Source organism: Coregonus clupeaformis, unplaced genomic scaffold, assembly GCF_020615455.1.
Source record: "Coregonus clupeaformis isolate EN_2021a unplaced genomic scaffold, ASM2061545v1 scaf0080, whole genome shotgun sequence".
In the NCBI taxonomy this organism is placed as follows: Eukaryota; Metazoa; Chordata; class Actinopteri; order Salmoniformes; family Salmonidae; genus Coregonus; species Coregonus clupeaformis.
In genome coordinates, this window is record NW_025533535.1 from 109,162 (window position 1) to 131,646 (window position 22,485).

The 22,485-nt window shown below is 43.5% G+C and overlaps 1 protein-coding gene and 1 long non-coding RNA gene across 3 annotated transcripts in view; one reads left to right on the plus strand and one right to left on the minus strand.

Annotated features, from left to right (window-relative positions):
• Positions 1-21,765, minus strand: part of btbd17a (BTB (POZ) domain containing 17a) — a 30,239-nt gene extending 8,474 nt beyond the window's left edge. The window contains exons 1-4 of one of the 2 annotated variants that reach the window (XM_041889192.2): positions 21,378-21,765; positions 12,101-12,228; positions 11,705-11,862; positions 8,357-8,422 (exon numbers count right to left, since the gene is read on the minus strand). In XM_041889192.2, the coding sequence (XP_041745126.1) occupies positions 8,357-8,422; positions 11,705-11,862; positions 12,101-12,228; positions 21,378-21,480 (455 nt within the window). In that variant the 5' untranslated portion in view covers positions 21,481-21,765. The remainder of the gene's footprint in view (positions 1-8,356; positions 8,423-11,704; positions 11,863-12,100; positions 12,229-21,377) is intronic. The other variant, XM_041889199.2, reaches the window with a different exon arrangement.
• On the plus strand, positions 5,349-9,810 carry LOC121575913. Its single transcript, XR_006002395.1, has 2 exons — positions 5,349-5,682; positions 8,893-9,810. It is a non-coding gene; the product is annotated as an uncharacterized LOC121575913 (long non-coding RNA).
• Positions 21,766-22,485: the final 720 nt, after the last annotated feature.

Genomic DNA, 22,485 nt, shown 5'->3' on the forward strand with positions numbered 1-22,485 from the left:
TATGTACACTGGAGGAAGTTATACATAGAGTGCCATCGGAAAGTATTCAGACCCCTTGACTTTTTCCACATTTTGTTACGTTACAGCCTTATTCTAAAATGGATTCAATTGTTTTTCCCCCTCATCAATCTACACACAATACCCCGTAATGACAAAGCAAAAACAGGTTTTTATAAGGTTTAGCTAATTTATTGAAAATAAAAAACTGAAATGTCACATTTACATAAGTATTCAGACCCTTTACTCAGTACTTTGTTGAAGCACCTTTGGGGCAGCGATTACAGCATAGAGTCTTCTTGGGTATGAAGATACAAGCTTGGCACACCTGTATTTGGGGAGTTTCTCCATTCTTCTCTGCAGATCCTCTCAAGCTCTGTCAGGTTGGATAGGGAGCATCGCTGCACAGCTATTTTCAAGTCTCTCCAGAGATGTTCGATTGGGTTCAAGTTTGGGCTCTGGCTGGAACACTCAAGGACATTCAGAGACTTCCCTCGATCCCAGTCTCCCAGTCCCTGCCGCTGAAAGACATCCCAACAGCATGATACTGCCACCACCATGCTTCACCGTAGGGATGGTGCCAGGTTTCCTCCAGACGTGATGCTTGGCATTCAGGCCAAATAGTTCAATCTTGGTTTTATCAGACCAGAGAATCTTGTTTCTCATGATCTGAGAGTCTTTACGTGGGCTGTCATAAATAAAATAAAAATAAATATGCCATTTAGCAGACGCTTTTATCCAAAGCGACTTACAGTCATGCGTGCATACATTTTTTTTTGTGTATGGGTGGTCCCGGGGATCGAACCCACTACCTTGGCGTTACAAGCGCCGTGCTCTACCAGCTGAGCTGAGGAGTGGCTTCCGTCTGGCCACTCTCCCATAAAGGCTTGATTGGTGGAGTGCTGTAGAGAAGGTTGTCCTTCTGGAAGGTTCTCCCATCTCCACAGAGGAACTCTAGAGCTCTGTCAGAGTGACCATCGGATTCTTGGTCACCTCCCTGACCAAGGCCCTTCTCCCCCAATTGCTTAGTTTGGCCAGGCGGCCAGGTCTAGGAAGAGTCTTGGTGGTTCCAAACTTCTTCCATTTAAGAACGATGGAGGCCGCTGTGTTCTTGGGGACCTTCAATGCTGCAGACATTTTTTGATACCCTTCCCCAGATCTGTGCCTCGACACAATCCTGTCTCTGAGCTCTACAGACAATTCCTTCGACCTCATGGCTTGGTTTTTTCTCTGACATGCACTGTCAACTGTGGGACCTTATATAGACAGGTGTGCGCCTTTCCAAATCATGTCCAATCAATTTAATTTACCACAGGTGCACTCCAATCAAGTTGTAGAAACATCTCAAGGATGATCAATGGAAACAGGATGCACCTGAGCTCAATTTCGAGTCTCATAGAAAATGGTCTGAATACTTATGTAAATAAGGTATTTCTGTTTTAATTTTTTATAAATTTGCAAAACTTTCTAAAAATCTGTTTTCATTTTGTCTTTATGGGGTATTGTGTGTCGATTGGAGAGATTTTTTTTTTTGCCATTGTACAATAAGGCTGTAACATAACAAAATGTGGAAAAAGTCAAGGGGTCTGAATACTTTCCGAAGGCACTGTACTAAGAATGATATGTACAGCAGTAGATATATTCAAGTGACCTATGTCAAGAATCAAGTATATATTACGTTACAGTCTCTCGTATTTCTCTGGTGGGAAAACCGTGCTCTGATCTCGCGAAGTTTATTGTCCACAGACTGTACATTAGCAAGTAATATACTAGGAAGTGGATTAGCCTTTTCCTTAATCGGACTAGTACTCCAGCTCAACTTCCCCTTCTCTAGCGGTGTCTTTTTAGAAAAAGGGCTCCCGAGATGAATGGAACTGCTTCGGGTAATCCAGACAAAGGATCCAGCTCCAAAAAAGTCACATTTGTGGTCATTAATCTCCGATCTGATGTCAACAAGTGCTTCTCGGTCATAGGAAATAATACTAGAAACCTTCTGATCAAAAAGTAAAAAAAACATTAAAATAAGCAAAAGACTGCAAAGTTGGTTAGGCGCTAGCTACAAGGCAACCATTGTCGACGCCATCTTGTTGATCTTTAACATACAAGTTAAGTTTTACTGAAGCAAATGACTGTCTGTTGTTCTTGACCCAGTGCCTTAGAAACTAGGCCAGTGATAAAGTGTTTACATGTATTGAAGGCCCATACCATTGTCTTGGGTCAGATAGAGTGAAAGCTTTCTGCACTGATCTGTTTGATAACCTGCAAATATTCATAGATAGTTTGGGCTACAATATGCTGTCCTAACATTCGAAAATGTTACCAACGTGACATCGTCCACTGAGCCTCCTTTCATCCTCAAAAGAGTCAGCGTTAATCTGACGAGGGTCAGTAATATGCACAAGAATTAGCTAGTTAGCTAAGGTGTTAGCTAGCTAGTGTCTAATGTTAGCTAGTGTCCAGTTTCAAATCAATCCATATGAAACGAAAGGCAGGGATGCTAACAACGCCAGTTCACACACTCAATGCTGAATACTCCCTCTAGCTAGCTAGTGTAGTGAAGTGCTAGCTAATGCACAAATTTGTTCTCATGATATCTGTTCTGCCCTGATTAGTCCGTCAAGTTCTACAGCACATCTGACTGCTCTCTGTGATGTTATCACATTGACCAAATGTTACAAAGTAGTGAGGCACAGTGCAGCTGTCAGAATCTGATAAATGCTGATTTCTGAGAACAGTCCCATAACTTTGGTGCCATACAACTTCATCAACAAGCTGGCAAGCTAGTTACCATATGGCCATTCAAACAAGCTTGCACTAGTCTGCTAGCTGAAGTTTGCTCAGCTGATCAAGCATGGTTTGCCGTAGTAGCCAGTGTGTCATAGCCACCGAGAGCAGAGTGATTTTCAGAATTAGGAACTAGTGTTAGGCGGATGAGCAAAATGTAGATTTTTAGAGATGTGTTACATGGGCATCTATAGTCCAGACAGAAACTCTAGCCCCAACAAAAAGTTCAACAGGTCAAAAGCTATTTATGGTAGGAGGCTATACCCTGCCGGTCGCTGTTCTACCTGATAATTATTTGCACCCACCTGGTGTCCCAGGTCTAAATCAGTCACTGATTAGAGGGGAACAATGAAAAAAATGCAGTGGCACTGGCTTCGAGGTCCAGAGTTGAATTTGGGGGCTATAGGATGTACCCAAAATACAGTAGCGAAGATATCCTTTTCTGCTGTTGAAGTCTAGTGTTGTCTATTGTCTAGCATTAGCCAGCCAGAGTAAGCCTCCACAATCAAGACTATGGTCAATACCCTATACCCTATAGGATGTGTACAATATACAGCACAGTTAGAGAGCCTTCTGCTGTCTAGTGTTGCAGTCAAAGAGATACAATTTCTAGAACAGGTTTTCCCGTGCAAGTCAATGGGTGGAATTATGTGGGAGTTCTATTTCTATGGTTGCAGTAGCCGGCCTGAGTGAGCCTGGCTTTACAGTAGGGCTGTGACGATACCAGTATTGCAATATTTTTGTAAAATGTGTCTCACGGATCAAGCCTGTATATCAGTGCAGCCGACCCCTTATTATAGCAAGCACCATGCCTGCTCCACTTTCTCATTGCTAGCCTGCACTGGGAGTCTGGGCTGCATCATGTTAGATCCCCACCACAGGCGGCCGGTGGAACCTTAATTGGGGAGGACGGGCTCATAGTAATGTCTGGAATAGAATTAATGGAATGGTATCAAACACAGCAAACACATGGTATAAAATGTTCTTCTACTTCTCTGCTTTTCACAACAGAATAAATATTAGGCATAGCTTGTATCAGTAGATAGAGCTTTTTTAGTTACCCATCAACTGCTCTCTTTCGAGATGCAGCAAGTCATGTCAGAAGCTAGTAGATTAATTATTTACCAACAACAGCTGCAAATTCCAACAAAACTACATTGCATTTTGAAGTTCACTTTGTCTATAAACACTATCATGAATCTGGCAAATACGTTTTGTGGGTCAGAGTGCAGTACTTATTTAGTATTAGCACAAACATACTGTATGTTAGCATGTTTCTCACACTTGCTTTAGCTATAAGGGAGCAGTGTTGACAAGGCTACTGTTGCCTAGCAGCACATTTGCTTGGCGGGAGAGAATGTCTTCATAGCTCAACAAATTCCCATGATTTGTGAATCTGTTTCGGACCGAACACCCAGTGCTAAGATTTCGAATGCTTCCCCGGTCTGGACGACCTGGAATGATAATGAGACAATTTCTAATGCTCTAGGTTTGTCCTCCTTCTCAGGATCATGCTCCGTGCTCTATATATCTCAAATGGCTAGTTTGCCTGTCTCTAAAGACAAGGGCAGGCTGTACCCCTCTGAATGGATAGAGCAGATTAGGAATAGCTCCTACCAACAAAAAGTTACAGCTGTTTGTCTGAGTTTCGAGTGACAAAAAGTGGCTAGCTAATGTTTTCTAACAGCTCTCTGTGTCATCATTGAGCAGCCTGAACGGAGCCGTTGCTATGAATACTCACAGACGCCGAGGGTAAAAATTATGGTGAGGGTGGAGAGTGACCACAATTACTGGACACAACCACACAAATATTGACAACACAACAACTGAACCACACAACTACATACCACAACCACACAGCTACTGACCACAACTACTGACCACAATTACTGACCACAACTACACAACTACTGACCACAACCACACAATTACTGACCACAACAGAACTACTGACCACAACCACACAACTACTGACCACAACCACACCACTGCTGACCACAACCACACTACTACTGACCACAACTACTGACCATAACCACACAACTACTGAACACAACTACTGACCACAACCACATAACTTCTGACCACACAACTACTGACCACTCAACAACTGACCACAGCCGCATAACTACTGACCACAACCACACAACTACTGACCACAACTACTGACCATAACCACACAACTACTGACCACAACCACACAACATCTGACCACACAACTACTGACCACTCAACTACTGACCACAGCCGCACAACTTCTGACCACAATCACACAACTACTGACCACAACCACACAACTACTGACCACAGAACTACTGACCACAACACAGCTATTGACCACAACCACACAACTATTGACCACAACTACTGACCATAACCACACAACTACTGAACACAGCTACTGACCACAACCACAACTTCTGACCACAACCCCACAACTACTGACCACAACCACACAACGTCTGACCACAACCACACAACTAGTGACCACAACCACACAACCTCTGACCACAACCATACAACTACTGACCACAACCACACAACTACTGACCAGTCCACTACTGACCACAACTTCTGACCACAACCACACAACAGCTGACCACATCTACTGACTACAATTGAGCCCTTGTTACGAACAACCGTATATGTGACATTTCTTAAAATTAACTTCAAACATTATTATTTGATATGCTGAAAAAAAACGTATGTCCACAACTATGAATGGATGGACAAGCGCTTTCGTTTTCTGCTGCCGATGAAAATCTCAGAAATGTCAGAAATAAAATAAAAACCAAACTAAAGGAATGGAAGAACAGACAACGAAAGACATTGAGGGCTGCGGGGAAACCCTGTATTAATCGTAAGGGGCAAGAAAAAACTGAGAAAATGTATCCAAAAGAGGTACGTGGAAGAACCGTATATCAACCAAGCTAGCGTTGCTAGCTAGCTAACGACGTTATGTAGTTCTGTGTTGGCTCGCTTGTGTAACTAGCTGCAGTGAAACATGGCTATACATTAAGAAAGTGGTTGCTAGATTAGTCAGGAGAAACATATCATTTACATCTATCTATCCACCTGATGAGTCATGGCTATTGGTAACATTACACTGTTTCCTGCATTAGAGACGAGTGTGTGCCTATACTGTTATGTGCAGAAGTTATTGTGGAAAGTTGACAGAGGAGCGCAAGTTGCAGCTTTTCAGCGGATTCTATATAGTCCCATACGAGAAGCAGCTAGCTTTGATTCTCTCAGGCTTAGAGCAGGTGAGCTCCAAAATGACTGAATAGCCATAATATTGTACACTCGTTGAACGTTGAAGCAGATGACACACCACCAGAAGTTACAATCCTACTGCGCTGGTCTAAAGAGGGAGTGTATGACCATTGCTCATGTAGACTTTAGCTAGCAACGGAGCCGGAGTAGAGTAGAGGAGACGAAGCGGTGAGTAGGCCGTAGAAAAGACGTGTAAACAGAGAAGATTACAAAACTGTTCTACCAGTTCAACTCTTTGAGGGGGGGAGAGCCTCATAAATGGCGTCCCTTGAGAAAGCAAGAAACAGATGTATGTCAGGAGAAGTGCAGTATTATCATAAGGAGACGTATACTTGGATGACAGAGGAGGAATGGAGGGAAAAAGAGAGGCAGAGGAGGTCTGAGAGTGGGAGGAAGATTGTGAGCTTGAGTCTGTAAAGAATGGCAGGAAAAAGGGAGAAGGTTTGTTAAAGAAGAATGGTAGGAAATGTAAGCAAAGTGAGCTGAAGACAGGAGGAGAAATAGAAGTGAATGAGGGTAAAGTATTGGAGGTGGTAGGTGTGGTGAAGTACTCGGAGCCCGAGGCTTGCACAGAGGGTCTGGATAAAGATGAGTCTGTGACAGTAGGAGTGAAGTCTTTGGAAAAAGTGGACCCTTGCCTTTTGGCTGATCCATTTGTGGTTTCAGGATGGGTGAAAAAAGCGTTGGGTATAGTGGAATCGGTGAGGGTAACTAGAAGTGGTCTAGTGATTGTTTGTGTTTCTGTTGGTCAGAGGGAGAAGGGGCTCAGAGTTAAACAAATGGGGGAAATAATTGTGAATTGTTTCGCTCTCAAGAAAAGGGCGCCATTGAAAGGAGTGATTACTGGGGTAGCAGTAAATGTAAAAGTTGACCAACTGAAGGGGAAGATTCCCGGTGTTTGTGATGCTCGTCGTTGGTGCGACGCAAACAGGGTGGCGAGAATGGGGAAACAGAAGAGTCATTGTCTGTTCTTTTGAGTTTTGAAGTTGAGTCTTTGCCTGACAAAGTGAAGTTAGGGTATAGAAGTTATCCTGTACGAGCTTATGTGCCGAATACATTACGATGTTACAGGTGTCAAACTTATGGGCATGTGGCAGCAGTGTGTAGGAGGGAGGTTCCAAGGTGTGAGAAGTGTGCAGAAGGGCATGAGACAAAAGAATGTGTAGCATTGGGGAAAGTAGTGGTATGTGCTAATTGTAGGGGTGCCCATGGCGCTGGGGATCAGAAATCTCCTGTGTGAGAGAGGCAGGTTGAGGTTTCCAGGGTAAGAGTAGTGAAGAAGTTGTCATATGCTGAGGCAGTGAAGAAAGTAGAGGAATATGGGTCAAGGGGGGGGGGAATGGTGAGAGTAGTAGATATGTACCAGTACAGAGGGATAGGCCAACAAGTGATATATGTTTCAGTAAGATTGGATTTTTAGCGTCATCAGAAGAGTTACAGGGAGTGTTAAGTGGTGATGTCCCATCATTTCAGGTTGAGGGCATGAGGTAGGAATGAATATATTTTAAATAGCAGTGTAGGGTGGTGTTAATTATTTATAATATTTTTGAATTTGTGAGTGTAGTGTTAGATGGCAGGGTATTTCTTTATTTTATTTTATTTTTCAAGCAAAATATAAGGGAGTTGTACTCCAGTCTAGTAGGTGGCGGTAATGCAACAAATTGGATGCCAACCGCCGTTAAACCTCATCGAAGAAGAAGAAGAATTACTCATGTAGTGTAAGCTAGACAAGGATATTCAAGCAGATTGTCTACCATCATTGTTACTGTTAGTTATGGGTTAATGGACCTGTATAGATGTTACATTGTTTTAGCTTATATTTCTTAGTTATTATTATAATATTATTAATGCTAGGCTTGTTAGGGACATGTAGAGCTACTTCATACTGTACATTCAGCAAGATGGGTATAGAGAATTATACAGGCATCAGTTTATTTTTGTAGCTTGATGAGATATTAGTGCCTGACTAGTACATGAACCCGGGTCTTATTGACTGTCGAGTGGGATGGCGCCCTGATGAGAACATCATCAGAACTGTCAAGGCTCTTGGTGTAATGTGTTGATTGACAGACACAGGGACTGAGGTCCTGGTCAGGCAGTAATGATACAATGTTGCAAACCTGGAGAGTGTGTGTGTGTGTGTGTGTGTGTGTGTGTGTGTGTGTGTGTGTGTGTGTGTGTGTGTGTGGTCTCAGCCCAGGAATGAGCAGGGGGACTGTCATAATAATAGGGGGAGACAGTTGGGAGAGTCGGAGGGATCAGACATCTCACTCACTGACTGATATGATAGAATGTTACAAACCTGTGTGTGTGTGTGTGTTTACAATTCAGCACAAAGTCAAGTGAAGAAGGCAGCTTCAGGACCAGCCTAAAAGAAAGCAAACTTTTCAATACACCTTACAACAGGGAGGCCAGAGACTGACTGTCTACAAGAAGACATTTATGTCAGCACATCAATTGATTAACAGCCGTCTACAGATATGATTAGGCTATATATTATGTCTACAATTCTTACTTAAATCAGAATATGCTGATCAGAACTTAAGTTAATGTATGTGCTTTCAGTGGCCTGACTATATCCACACTGGGCAGAAATATGTTCACAATGTGGCCCTGGTTACTTGACCAGCTAAACTACACATCACCTTACTGATGTGGTCAAACTCTCAGTTACTTTATAAATCTCGCTCTGTCTCCCTCGCTGTCTGTCTGTCTTTTAGATGGGTTCCCTAACCCCAGCACACTGCTTTATACCAAAAGTGATGATAGAGCATTTGGTTGAAAAACGAATTAGAATTGTATCCTAAATATTGTTTCTGCTGTCCTTTATAATTTTAGCTGATGATCCTTGGAACATACTGTACACACCAGGCAGAGCCACAGCCAGTATGAGGGATGGAAGTCCTGCTCAAACCACTACCCCAGGGCCTACGAGTCTCCTCTTCCAGTAAAGAAAGAAAAATGCAGAGATCTGATGACCATGCTGGACTACCTGCCAGCTGCTGCACATATTTTTTACGAGACACTAGAATGTGAAGTTTCCCCGGAGGAATAGGCAAGCCCAGGTTGTAGAATCTTGTGTGCATGACTTTCTACAGTAACAGTGTGTTTAGCCAACCTTCATGTAACATTCTATCTCTATAGCAGAGGTCCACATTCTTTCCAAATATGTTGCATTAATTTAATAACATTGGTTTAGGCAAACTTGCCTTTCAAGCCCTCAACTTGTTGTTATTTGGCAAGACTTAGTCTTGTTCAATGTATGAGTTTTGTTATCTCTTACTCTGAATTACGTGGTCATATGGGTGAAAAGTGTATTTTGTTATATGCATGTCTGCCCTGTCACACTCCTTACTGTTTGTTTTGAGCTGGACTCATTGATTGCAGAAGTGGGAACACCTGTGGGTATATATATATATATATATTTTATATTATTTGTATTGCCTGGCAGGTTGGCATTCCTTTTATAAGAGGACAGCCAGCGTGAGCCTCTCCCTGCCACCTCTTGCATCCAAGAGTGAGTAGCCAGATGAACCACAGCCCTTGCACCCGACTGTAGTCTTCACCCCGAGCATCTAGCCACTGACTCAGCGACCCAGCATTGTCAGACGCAGGTGAGAAGCAGATGTGATTGAATACCACATACCTTTCACAAGGAGCAACACCAGACGAACTGGGAGCTTGTATTGTATTGTATTGTAATATATTGGATATGTTTTATATTATTTGTATTTGGAATAAATTGTTTTTACTGTATTTATATGACTTGCATTCTTAATGACTTGAGTTCATTGTATTCATAAAATTTACAAAATGTATCCACATAGAAAACAAAGAATATTGCTTTAATGCATTCAATGTAAGACTTTTTAACATAAGGTGGACATCGATTAAACTAATACAAACTCAACATAATGGGAATAGACTGAAAAAGTGCAAGGAATTGTAGATAATGTGACATATAGTGTTCTTCCATAAATATAAATTGTCATTGGAGATATACTGTTTTTACACATTCCAAATATTAAGGCAGCATTAAAAATGTTTCAAAAACATAACAACTAAAACATACCAATACTAGTAGGAATAGTTAAGTGTGATTCATATACATTTAAGCTATAAAACTTCAGATGTGGTACACAAACAAAAAAAATAAGAAATGATTGATTATCTGAAAATGGGGAATGATGCACATGTATGGTTCTTTGTCTGTAGGTAGATTAAGCTATAAGAACAACTTTAAAACATTCAGGCTATCCTAACTTCAAATTCTTTAAGATCTTTATCAACTATAACTATATACGTACATTTGCATAAATAGCCCACCAAGAGTAAGTTAGAGACACTAAACCAACTTTTACATGTTTAGGCTATACTAACTTCAAATTCTTTAAAACGGCAGGTAGCTTAGTGGGGCGGCAGGTAGCTTAGTGGGTAAGAGCGTTGTGCCAGTAACCGAAAGGTCGCTGGTTCTAATCCCCAAGCCGACTAGGTGAAAAATCTGTCGATGTGCCCTTAAGCAAGGCACTTAACCCTAATTGCTCCTGTAAGTTGCTCTGGATAAGAGCGTCTGCTAAATGACTAAAATGTAAAACTTGCATCAATTATAACTATTGTGGCATACAGCAGGTCAGCCACCAGGGGGAGACTCGTCGAGGCCTGGTAACAGATGGAGTATACATCACGAGGCGGTGGCTCCATCTGCTGGACGTGCCAGGTCTCGACGGGCTCCCTGGACAGGACTAATTGGGGCTGATTGGGAGCTGGTGAGTAATTAAGGGCAGATTGCTCACCAGCTGTGTAAGGCCCATAAAGCTGCCAGAAGGGCAGCACATGAGAGAGGACTGGGGGAATTAAGGTAACGTCCGTGTAGTTGGAGACGGTATCGTGGAGAGGGTCTCATGGGGGAGACCTAACCTTTTCTTTTGATTATTTTATTAAGAAACACCCTTGAAACTGAGCTACTCATACTCTGTCCGTGTCTGATCTGTGTAAACGTCTTGACCCAAACCCCTGATCTGCCACAATAAATTAACATAAAGTAGCATAAAATAACACACCAACTCTTGAACCGTTCAAGCTAGAGACACCAAACCAACTTTCACATGTTCAGGCAATCCAAACTTTGAATACTTAAAAACTTTTACTAACTAATAACTATATACATTTGCCTAAATTAGCCTAACATAACCCACCAACACTAACTCTTGAACCATTCAGACTACATACACCAAACCAACTTTCACATGTTCAGGCAATCCTAACTTATAATAACCTCAAATTCTTAAATAGTTTATCGTCTAAAACTATATAAATTAGCATAAATTAGCATAATATAACTCTCCAACAGTAACTCTTGAACCGTTCAATCTAGATACTGCAAACCTATTTTTCATATGTTCAGGCTATTCTAACTTTTCATCAACCTACTTTTTCAACTATAACCAGTCGCTACAATTACCACTGCAGACCCCATAACTACTATAATGTTTTTCAAAACCATACAAACTTTAAAACTGCTTTGCTTTAAATAGTAAAGTATAACTTTTTTAACTTCTACCACTACTACAAAAATAATTTTAAAGAGTTAAAGCAAGTCCCATCAATTGTACTTCATGTACAATTACCATCTAGTTATAATTATTATTACCTGATGAACTTGTCGAAGACGGCAGCACACTCAGCGGTCTCCAGGAGGACCAGGGTGGTGCCGTTACGGCTGAGCAGCAGCTCCTCGAACACAGGGCTCTGCAGGGACAGCATCAAGGAGTGGGCCTGGATCACCTTTACCTGCTCTGCTCCCACTGTCTGGAAGAAGAGGAGGAGGAGGAGGAGGAGGAGGAAGAGAAGAAGATTACATTTTTTTAAGTCACAGACATGGTGATTTGTCACTTTCCTTTATCCTAGCCCCCCGAGACACATACAGTACATACATATACAGAGAGGTTCAAGGACAAAGTCAGCCACCAGATTTTTCCCAGGATTTAAACAAGCAACCCTCCGGTCTCTGGCCCGACCTCTTTAACTTTCTAGGCTAGTTTTCTACCTGCACCCTGAGGGCCACATCGCTGCCGTTCCCCTGAGCCAGCAGGGCCTCCAGACGCTGCACCAGGGCCAGGGAGTGGCTGATGGTGTCCCCGCCACCATTCTGGATCTCATCAGCCTTCATTATGCCTAAAAAATGAAGTTTTAGGGTTTAAAGGGCAATGACATTCTATGGTTTAACTTTTTTTTGCTACAAAACCTAAAAATGTACCGTATTCACATTCAGACACTGGTATGATGCTGGAGATAATTCATATGAGGTTTAAAAATTGTGTAATTGTCCTTTAGCAAGGGCACAGACGCAGGAGATGGCATGGGCCCCCTCACCATGGATTGGGAAAGGAGAAGGAGGGGGAAGGGATGGTTGTTAAATAAAGAAACGAGACAAAGCCCAATCTATGCCCCCTCAACCTTCACCATGGCTATTGGGAGGATGGGGTAGAGTCCCAATCCATGGGATCAATCATCACAGCTGTGCACACTGTCTGGGTGATTGTAGGTCAGTTTTAATTAAACTTGATTCATGTGCTGCTAATGTAGGCTGTGATACATGCCCTGACCAGATTTAAATGGGACTCAGAGACTGTATATTATTTGAATTGAGGATCTATTTGAGCTTTTATTAATTTGTCAGAGGGAGTTCCTCTTTTTCTGTTGGTCAAACTTCCTTTTACGGAAGAAAAAGAAACAAGAAACACCGGAACTATTGTGTAAATTTACACTTTAACTTAATGTTTCCAGAAATCTCAACCAGTACTGATTCACGCAGACATGAAGATGACACTGTAAATTACTATAAGACTACACTAATTGTCGAAAACAGGGATGGGCAACTGGCGGCCACCCTTTTGTAGCCCGCGAAGAAAACTCAGTCTGGGTCTCAACTTATTGTAGTAGAATACATAAGGTGGAATTTCAAAATTTGGTTGTGCATCAACAGTTTTTCTCTTGTTATGTCAGTCACTGACATTCAAGTTTCAAGTTTTATTAGTTGTACAGTACCAGTCAAAAGTTTGTACACACCTACTCATTCAAGGGTTTTTCTTTATTTTTACTATTTTCTACATTGTAGAATAATAGTGAAGACATCAAAACTATGAAATAACACATATGGAATCATGTAGTAACCAAAAAAGTGTTAAACAAATCAAAATATATTTTATATTTGAGATTCTTCAAATAGCCACCCTTTGCCTTGCTGACAGCTTTGCACACTCTTGGCATTCTCTCAACCAGCTTCATGAGGTAGTCACCTGAAATGCATTTCAATTAACAGGTGTGCCTTCTTAAAAGTTAATTTGTGGAATTTCTTTCCTTCTTAATGCGTTTGAGCCAATCAGTTGTGTTGTGACAAGGTAGGGGGATATACAGAAGATAGCCCTATTTGGGAAAAGACCAAGTCCATATTATGGCAAGAACAGCTCAAATAAGCAAAGAGAAACGACAGTCCATCATCACTTTAAGACATGAAGGTCAGTCAATATGGAACATTTCAAGAACTTTGAAAGTTTCTTGAAGTGCAGTCGCAAAAACCATCAAGCACTATGATGAAACTGGCTCTCATGAGGGCCGCCACAGGAATGGAAGACCCAGAGTTACCTCTGCTGCAGAAGATAAGTTCATTAGAGTTACCAGCCTCAGAAATTGCAGCCCAAATAAATGCTTCACAGAGTTCAAGTAACAGACACATCTCAACAGCAACTGTTCAGAGGAGACAGTGTGAATCAGACCTTCATGGTCAAATTTCTGCAAAGAAACCACTACTAAAGGACACCAATAAGAAGAAGAGACTTGCTTGGGCCAAGAAACACGAGCAATGGACATTAGACCGGTGGAAATTTGTCCTTTGGTCTGATGAGTCCAAATTTGAGATTTTTGGTTCCAACCACCGTGTCTTTGTGATCTCCGCATGTGTATTTCCTACCGTAAAGCATGGAGGAGGTGGTGTTATGGTGTGGGGATGTTTTGCTGGTGACACCGTCTGTGATTTATTTAGAATTCAAGGCACACTTAACCAGCATGGCTACCACAGCATTCTGCAGCGATACGCCATCCCATCTGGTTTGGGCTTAGTGGGACTATCATTTGTTTTTCAACAGGACAATGACCCAACACACCTCCAGGCTGTGTAAGGGGTATTTGACCAAGAAGGAGAGTGATGGAGTGCTGCGTCAGATGACTTGGCCTCCACAATCCCCCGACCTCAACCCAATCGAGATGGTTTGGTATGAGTCGGACCACAGAGTGAAGGAAAAGCAGCCAACAAATGCTCAGTATAGGTGGGAACTCCTTCAAGACTGTTGGAAAAGCATTCCAGGTGAAGCTGGTTGAGAAATGCCAAGAGTGTGCAAAGCTGTCATCAAGGCAAAGGGTGGCTACTTTGAAGAAACTAAAATATAAAATATATTTTGATTTATTTAACACTTTTTTGGTTACTATGTGATTCCATATGTGTTATTTCATAGTTTTGATGTCTTCAATATTAGTCTACAATGTAAAAGAATATGTAAAAATAAAGAAAAACCCTTGAATGAGTAGGTGTGTCCAAACTTTTGACTGGTAGTGTATGTACAGGATACAGATGGTATACACCGCCCAGGATCCTTGGAGGATCCTTCTCGACAATGCAACAACAATAAGAAATAAGAAAAGATAAGAATATGAACATAAAGTAAATATTATAAACATTTTAGCATAAGTATAATACAGGAAGGCACAATTTATAGTCCAATATTTACACTTGTTTTGGGGAAGGGGGAAATGGGGGCAAGTGTTGAAATTGTGCAGTATTTAGCAATCATAATAAGAGTCTGGTAGCAGCAGTTGTGATGTGTGTGTAGCATGAATGTTTGTGTGTGTGTGGATGAGTTTATATCTGTGTGTGCGTGAGTTAGTGCATGTAGCTAGCTAACAGTAGCTGCTAGGGGTAAGTCATAACCTACATTTGTGTTTTGTTTTTACATATTGGTAGCCAGAGTCGTTCAAGGAATTCGGGACATGGGTGACTAGTTAACGTTAGCTTGGCTCTCTCTGTGTGTTCGTGCCGTGAAAGGAGGGGTTTCTTCTTTGTCTGAAAGCAATGGCTAGCTAGTATGCTAACTATTCTAGCTAACTAACTGGCTGAATAAGTTGACGACGGACTCGCTCAAGCTGTCGGGACTAACCCACAACGTTAGACACGGACACGAACGATCTGCTTGGCGTGTTGACACACTGGTGGTTTGTTGTGGCCGAGTATTGGTGCTAAACCGTGTTGTTGGAGTCCGGCATGCTAGCTGGCTGTGGCGTCTTATGACTAGGTGCCCTGGACGATTTTCACGGTAGAATACTGTACCAAGTTAGCTGAATAAACTAGGTTAGTCTATTCCTAGAAAACATTGAACCGCTGTAGTTTACAACAATTATAGTTTCTGAGGTGGAAGTTGGGAGAGTTATATTTGGGTGTTGTGGTGAGGGAGGCCCCGCTCTCTCCTTTCCCAGATGTTTAGTTCATTTCATTCCGATCTCCTTTGCATTATTGTAGCCATTTTCTGTAGCCTGTCAACTATGCCTCTGTCTATCCCTGTTCTCTCCTCTCCGCACAGGCTATACAAACGCCTCACACCGCGTGGCTGCTGCCTCTCTAACCTGGTGGTCCCTGCACGCACCACCCACCGTGGAGTTCCAGGTCTCAGGCAGCCTCTGGAACTGCCGTTCTGCTGCCAACAAGGCAGAGTTCATCTCAGCCTATGCTACCCTCCAGTCCCTCGACTTCTTGGCGCTGACGGAAACATGGATTACCACTGAAAACACTGCTACTCCTACTGCTCTCTCCTCGTCTGACCATGTGTTCTCGCATACCCCGAGAGCGTCTGGTCAGCGGGGTGCTGACCCATCTGTCTATCTCCTCATTTGAATTCCATGCTGTCACAGTCACTAGCCCATTTAAGCTTAACATCCTTGTCATTTATCGCCCTCCAGGTTCCCTTGGAGAGTTCATCAATGAGCTTGACGCCTTGATAAGTTCCTTTCCTGAGGATGGCTCACCCCTCACAGTTCTGGGGGACTTCAACCTCCCTACGTCTACCTTTGACTCATTTCTCTCTGCCTCCTTCTTTCCACTCCTCTCCTCTTTTGACCTCACCCCTTCCCTTGTCCCCCCTACTCACAAGGCAGGCAATACGCTTGACCTCATCTTTACTAGATGCTGTTCTTCTACTAATCTCACTGCAACTCCCCTCCATGTCTCCGACCACTACTTTGTATCCTTTTCTCTCTCGCTCTCCTCCAACACGGAAATGGAGGAAAAATAGACTCCCTGCGGACCTGGCATCTTTTCACTCCCTCCTCTCTACTTTTTCTTCATCTGTTTCTGCTGCTAAGGCCACTTTCTACCACGCTAAATTCCAAGCATCTGCCTCTAACCCTAGGAAGCTCTTTGCCACCTTCTCCTCCCTGCTGAATCCTCCTCCCCCTCCCTCTCTGTGGATGACTTCGTCAACCATTTTGAAAAGAAGGTTGACGACATCCGATCCTTGTTTGTTAAGTCAAATGACACTGCTGGTCCTGCTCACACTGCCCTACCCTATGCTTTGACTTCTTTCTCCCCTCTCTCTCCAGATAAAATCTTGCGACTTGTGACGGCCGGCCGCCCAACAACCTGCCCGCTTGACCCTATCCCCTCCTCTCTTCTCCAGACCATCTCCGGTGACCTTCTCCCTTACCTCACCTCGCTGATCAACTCATCCTTGACCGCTGGCTATGTCCCTTCCGTCTTCAAGAGAGCGAGAGTTGCACCCCTTCTCAAAAAACCAACACTCGATCCCTCTGATGTCAACAACTACATACCAGTATCCCTTCTTTCTTTTCTCTTGAGCGTGCCATCTCTAGCCAACTCTCCTGCTATCTCTCTCAGAATTACCTTCTTGATCCAAACCAGTCTGGTTTCAAGACTGGTCATTCAACTGAGACTGCTCTTCTCTGTGTCACGGAGGCTTTCCGCACTGCTAAAGCTAACTCTCTCTCCTCTGCTCTTGTCCTTCTAGACCTGTCTGCTGCCTTTGATACTGTGAACCATCAGATCCTCCTCTCCACCCTCTCCGAGCTGGGCATCTCCGGCGTGGATCACTCTTGGATTGCGTCCTACCTGACCGGTCGCTCCTACCAAGTGGCGTGGCGAGAAGCTGTCTCCGCACCACGTGCTCTCACCACTGGTGTCCCCCAGGGCTCAGTTCTAGGCCCTCTCCTATTCTCGCTATACACCAAGTCACTTGGCTCTGTCATATCCTCACATGGCCTCTCCTATCATTGCTATGCAGATGACACACAACTAATCTTCTCCTTTCCCCCTTCTGATAACCAGGTGGCGAATCGCATCTCTGCATGTCTGGCAGACATATCAGTATGGATGACGGATCACCACCTCAAGCTGAACCTTGGCAAGACAGAGCTGCTCTTCCTCCCGGGGAAGGACTGCCCGTTCCATGATCTCGCCATCACGGTTGACAACTCCGTTGTGTCCTCCTCCCAGAGTGCGAAGAGCCTTGGCGTGACCCTGGACAACACCCTGTCGTTCTCCGCTAACATCAAGGCGGTGACCCGATCCTGTAGGTTCATGCTCTACAACATTCGGAGAGTACGACCCTGCCTTACACAGGAAGTGGCACAGGTCCTAATCCAGGCACTTGTCATCTCCCGTCTGGATTATTGCAACCTGCTGTTGGCTGGGCTCCCTGCCTGTGCCATTAAACCTCTACAACTCATCCAGAATGCCGCAGCCCGTCTGGTGTTCAACCTTCCCAAGTTCTCTCACGTCACCCCGCTCCTCCGCACACTCCACTGGCTTCCAGTTGAAGCTCGCATCTGCTACAAGACCATGGTGCTTGCCTACGGAGCTGTGAGGGGAACGGCACCTCCGTACCTTCAGGCTCTGATCAGTCCCTACACCCAAACGAGGGCATTGCGTTCATCCACCTCTGGCCTGCTGGCTCCCCTACCTCTGCGGAAGCACAGTTCCCGCTCAGCCCAGTCAAAACTGTTCGCTGCTCTGGAACCCCAATGGTGGAACAAGCTCCCTCACGACGCCAGGACAGCGGAGTCACTCACCACCTTCCGGAGACATTTGAAATCCCACCTCTTTAAGGAATACCTGGGATAGGATAAAGTAATCCTTCTAATCCCTTACCCCCCCCCCCCCCAAAAAAAAAAATAATAATAAAAAAAATAAACATTGTAAAGTGGTTATCCCACTGGCTATAAGGTGAATGCACCAATTTGTAAGTCGCTCTGGATAAGAGCGTCTGCTAAATGACGTAAATGTAAATGTAAATTTATGTGCTAAGGTGCAGAGAGTCAGTGCAGGTGGTCAGTCCAGTTCAAGTGTTAAGCACGCTGATGGCTTGTAGATACCAACAGGCTCAGAGACAGTTTCTATCAGACCTCATGCTCCGATACTGCCTGCCCGACGACAAGGGAGTGAACAACTCGTGGCTGCGGTGTGTAGGGTCATTGATGATGCTGCAGGCTTTCCTCAGGCACCGTTTTGAGTAGATGTCCTGGATGGGTAGGAGCACAGTCCCAGTGATGTACTGGGTCGTCTTCACCACTGACTGGAGGGCCTTGCGGTCGTGGACTGAGCATTTCCCGTACCAAGCCGTGATTCAACCGGTCATTACACTCTCGATGGTGCAGCGGTAGTATTTGTAGAGGACTCGGGGTGGCATGCCAAATTTCTTCAGCCGCCTTAGGAAGTAGAGACGCTGTTGCACCCTCTTGGCAAGAGGGGTGATGTTGTTGGTCCACGGTGATGTGGACGCCGAGGAACTTAAAACTGCTGACTCTCTTTACTGCAGTCCCCTTGATGTGGATCGGGGCGTGTTCCCTCCTCTGCTTCCTGAAGTCAACAATCAACTCCTTTGTTTTGCTGATGTTGAGGGAGAGGTTGTTATTCTGGCACCGCAATGCTAGTTCACTTACCTCCTCCCTATAGGCTGACTCGTCGTTGTTGGTTATCTGGCCTACAAGCGTGGTGTCGGCAGCAAACTTGATGATGGATTTGGTGTCGTGCAAATAACGCAGTTGTGGGTGAACAGGGAGTACAGCAGAGGGCTGAGGACACACCCCTGGGGGGCCACTGTGTTAAGAGTCAGTGTGGAGGAGGTGTTGTTGCCAATCCTCACAGCCTGTGGACTGCCCATCAGGAAGTCCAGAATCCGGTTGCAGAGGGTGGTGTCCAGACCCAGGGCTCTGAGCTTGGTGTCGAGGTTGGAGGGAACAATAGTGTTGAATGCTGAACTGTAGTCAATGAACAGCATTCTCACATAGGTGTTCCTCTTGTCCAGATGTGTTACTGCTGTGTGAATAGTGATGGATTTCAGTACTTCAGCATGACGTTTTCTGCAGGTTTCCTCATGGTTCTATTTAAAGTAATTTTCTCAGAACATCAAGAAAACGTTACATAACATTCAAAGAACGTTCTAATAATATTATCCTGGTGGCACAGTGGACTTAATCCATGGATAGAGAACAGAAAATTATAGGTCTTTATCAATAAAACGTCACAATACGGTGCAGAATGTTCGATTTGGCTGCTGGGGGGCAGCTCCACTAAACTATTGACAACTAGCTACATGCCGTTTTCAAGGGATTGTTAAATAAATGTTAGCTAAAACTATTTGGTTTTAATATCATCACCTCTTGAAGAGCATAGTCTACACATTTCCATTAATTCCACATTTAGCTCTATCATCAGAGTTATACAGCAAGTAACTGCATGCTTTTCATGTTCAGTAAACATCAATTGATCATGTAATTTCAGATACATGAGGGTAGCCTATCCATTTGGCATGTCATTTAGCTTGCTTCATCAGAGATTAGGCTTTTGGAAAGAGCTTGACATCAGCAAGTCCTCGTCAACTTGTCAGTCGGACTACTGTCATCACCACTATAGATGGCAAGCAAATCAAACAATATTTGGATATAGCCGTCTAGTTTATTCCCTGAAAGGTAGCTTGTTAACTAGCCATATTGACGTGATCTGTTATTATCTAGCTATCCAATTTGACGTGGTCAATCAATCAATGTAGTCTATCATGTCTGTTAGCAGTAATGGTGATGAAACACTTAAAAACAATGTTGAAAAGGGGATAGTGATACCTAACTTCGCTAGAAAGGCCTACGTTGGTTAGTGAAAAAAGTACATTAGGTCTACTTACTATATGTTTAGCCAACTGTACAACGTTTCTACCGGTAGCTTGCAAAGCAAACATTATCAGCAAATGCGCCCTTCTGATGCTTGACAGGCAGAGCCCATAAAGGATGGAAAATTCACTAAACCACTCATACTTTTCAGGTATAGTTAGATTGTATTTTATATCACTCAAATATCCAATTAATGGTGGCCAATATTGAGAGATATCTTGTGGCTACCCTTACATATCTGAAATTACATGATCAATTGATGTTTACTGATCATGAAACGAATGCAGCTACTTGCTGTATAACTCTGATAATGGAGCTAAATGTGCACAATTGTTTTGCCTGGAATAATCAGACATTTGTAGTTCTGACTACGCTCTTCAAGATGTGATAATATTACAACCAAATAGTTAACTGTATTTAACAATCCCTTGAAAACGGCACACAGTTGTCAATGGTTTTAGCAGAGCTTAGGGTCTCCCTGCCCCCCAGCAGGCAAATCGAATGCTCTGCACCTTATTGTGACATTTTATTGAAAATAACCTATAGGTTCGCATCTCATTGATGGCGTGTCACAATAAAAAATTAGTGTTTCCATGATTAATGCCTAAGGAAATTAATTTCCAAGTGTCCTATCTGTGCTTGGAGTTCAAAAAAGCTAACCCAAAATAAGCCAGCAGTGTTATTAAAAATCTTATTGAAACATTCAGTGAAAGTTTTAAATACGTTTTTAAAACCTCCTAAGAAAACTTTCTCAGAACCAGAGTAAAACTTTCTCAGAACATGCAACCTAAAAAATAAACGTTCCCAGAACAGCCACTTCTGTTCTCAGAATGTTTAAAAAAGGTCTGTTTTACCGGTCAGGAAACATATAGCTTCATTCCCACAACCAATGTGAAACCAAAAACATACGTTCCCACAACTTCCAAGGAACCAAATGTGCTAGCTGGGTAGGGATCAAACACTCCCACTGTTACATTTACTATGCCCCCAAGGTTTACATGCACTGAAATGTTTTGTTATCTCAATTCAACCCCCAGTTGCTGTCATCCTACCCAGCAAAGTGAGCGGGGACAGACAGTGGTGGTGTTGGGTGGCCTTACCTCCAGTGACGGGGCCGGTGTGGAGACAGAGAGACAACAACAGCGTGCTGATCAGGTTGGTCTGGGCCAGGGGCCCTCTGGGTCTGAGAAGGGCAGCAGGCATCTCTCCTCCTTTTCCTCTTCTCTTACAGAAAGTACTTTTCTTCTGTCTCACTCGTCTCCCCTTCTCCTCTCAATCTTTCTCTATCTCTTCCTCTTTGTCTCTTCTTCTCTGTCTCTCTCTTCTCCCCTTCTTAGCTGGGCATGTGGTATCCTATGGTTGTCCTGCTCCGTCTGTCTGTCTGGCCTGATGCTGAAAGAGGAAAGAGGGGTCTGTAAGTGGGACACTGGCTCTTCTAGGTCTAGGTCTATAGACTCTGGCACACATCCGCTAGTTCCAGACTGCAGGATTCTGCACGTGCACAGATACAATAGAACCCTCCATCGATTGGTGGAATGAATCTGTATCCGGCCCGCCCGGGTAGGCCATTGTCATGACGACCGCTTTGATTTTTGTAGTTCTTTCTCTTCTTTGGGTGTATTGCTGCTCGGCACATGTCATTGATCTGGATCTGTATAGCAGACCTTGGGCGGTCCTAGCTGCGATGTGAAGGAAATAGATAGAGTATATTAAGGATGTGCAAGGATGGAGATTATTCACTGGCAAAGGAACTACTGCATCAATTGATGGTAACATGTCATGCTGTGGTGTACAAACAAATCTATGTGCCTGAGTGTGTTAGTGCGTGTTTGTTAGTGCGTGTGTTAGTGCGTGTTTGTTAGCGTGTGTGTGTTAGTGTATGCATGCGTGTGTGTGTGCGTGCATGTGGCCTGCTCTGAGCCAACCAAAATATCCAAATTCTCTGAATAATGTACAGTATATCTGATTCAATAATTTAATCAAAGCTAGTATGCTGGCAACATCAGGTTACTGTACAAATGGGACAATTGAGGCCATAGAACATATTGATTAGGTTTGGTAGTGTTAGTCTGCACATTTGATTGTATATGTGTTTGTGTGTCAGTGTGACCAGAAAGCTCAGTCCCTATGCGTGACATAGCGACCCAAGCCAATAATGTATCTAAGGCTTCAGGCGAGATCACGTTTAATTAATTAGAGAGACAATAA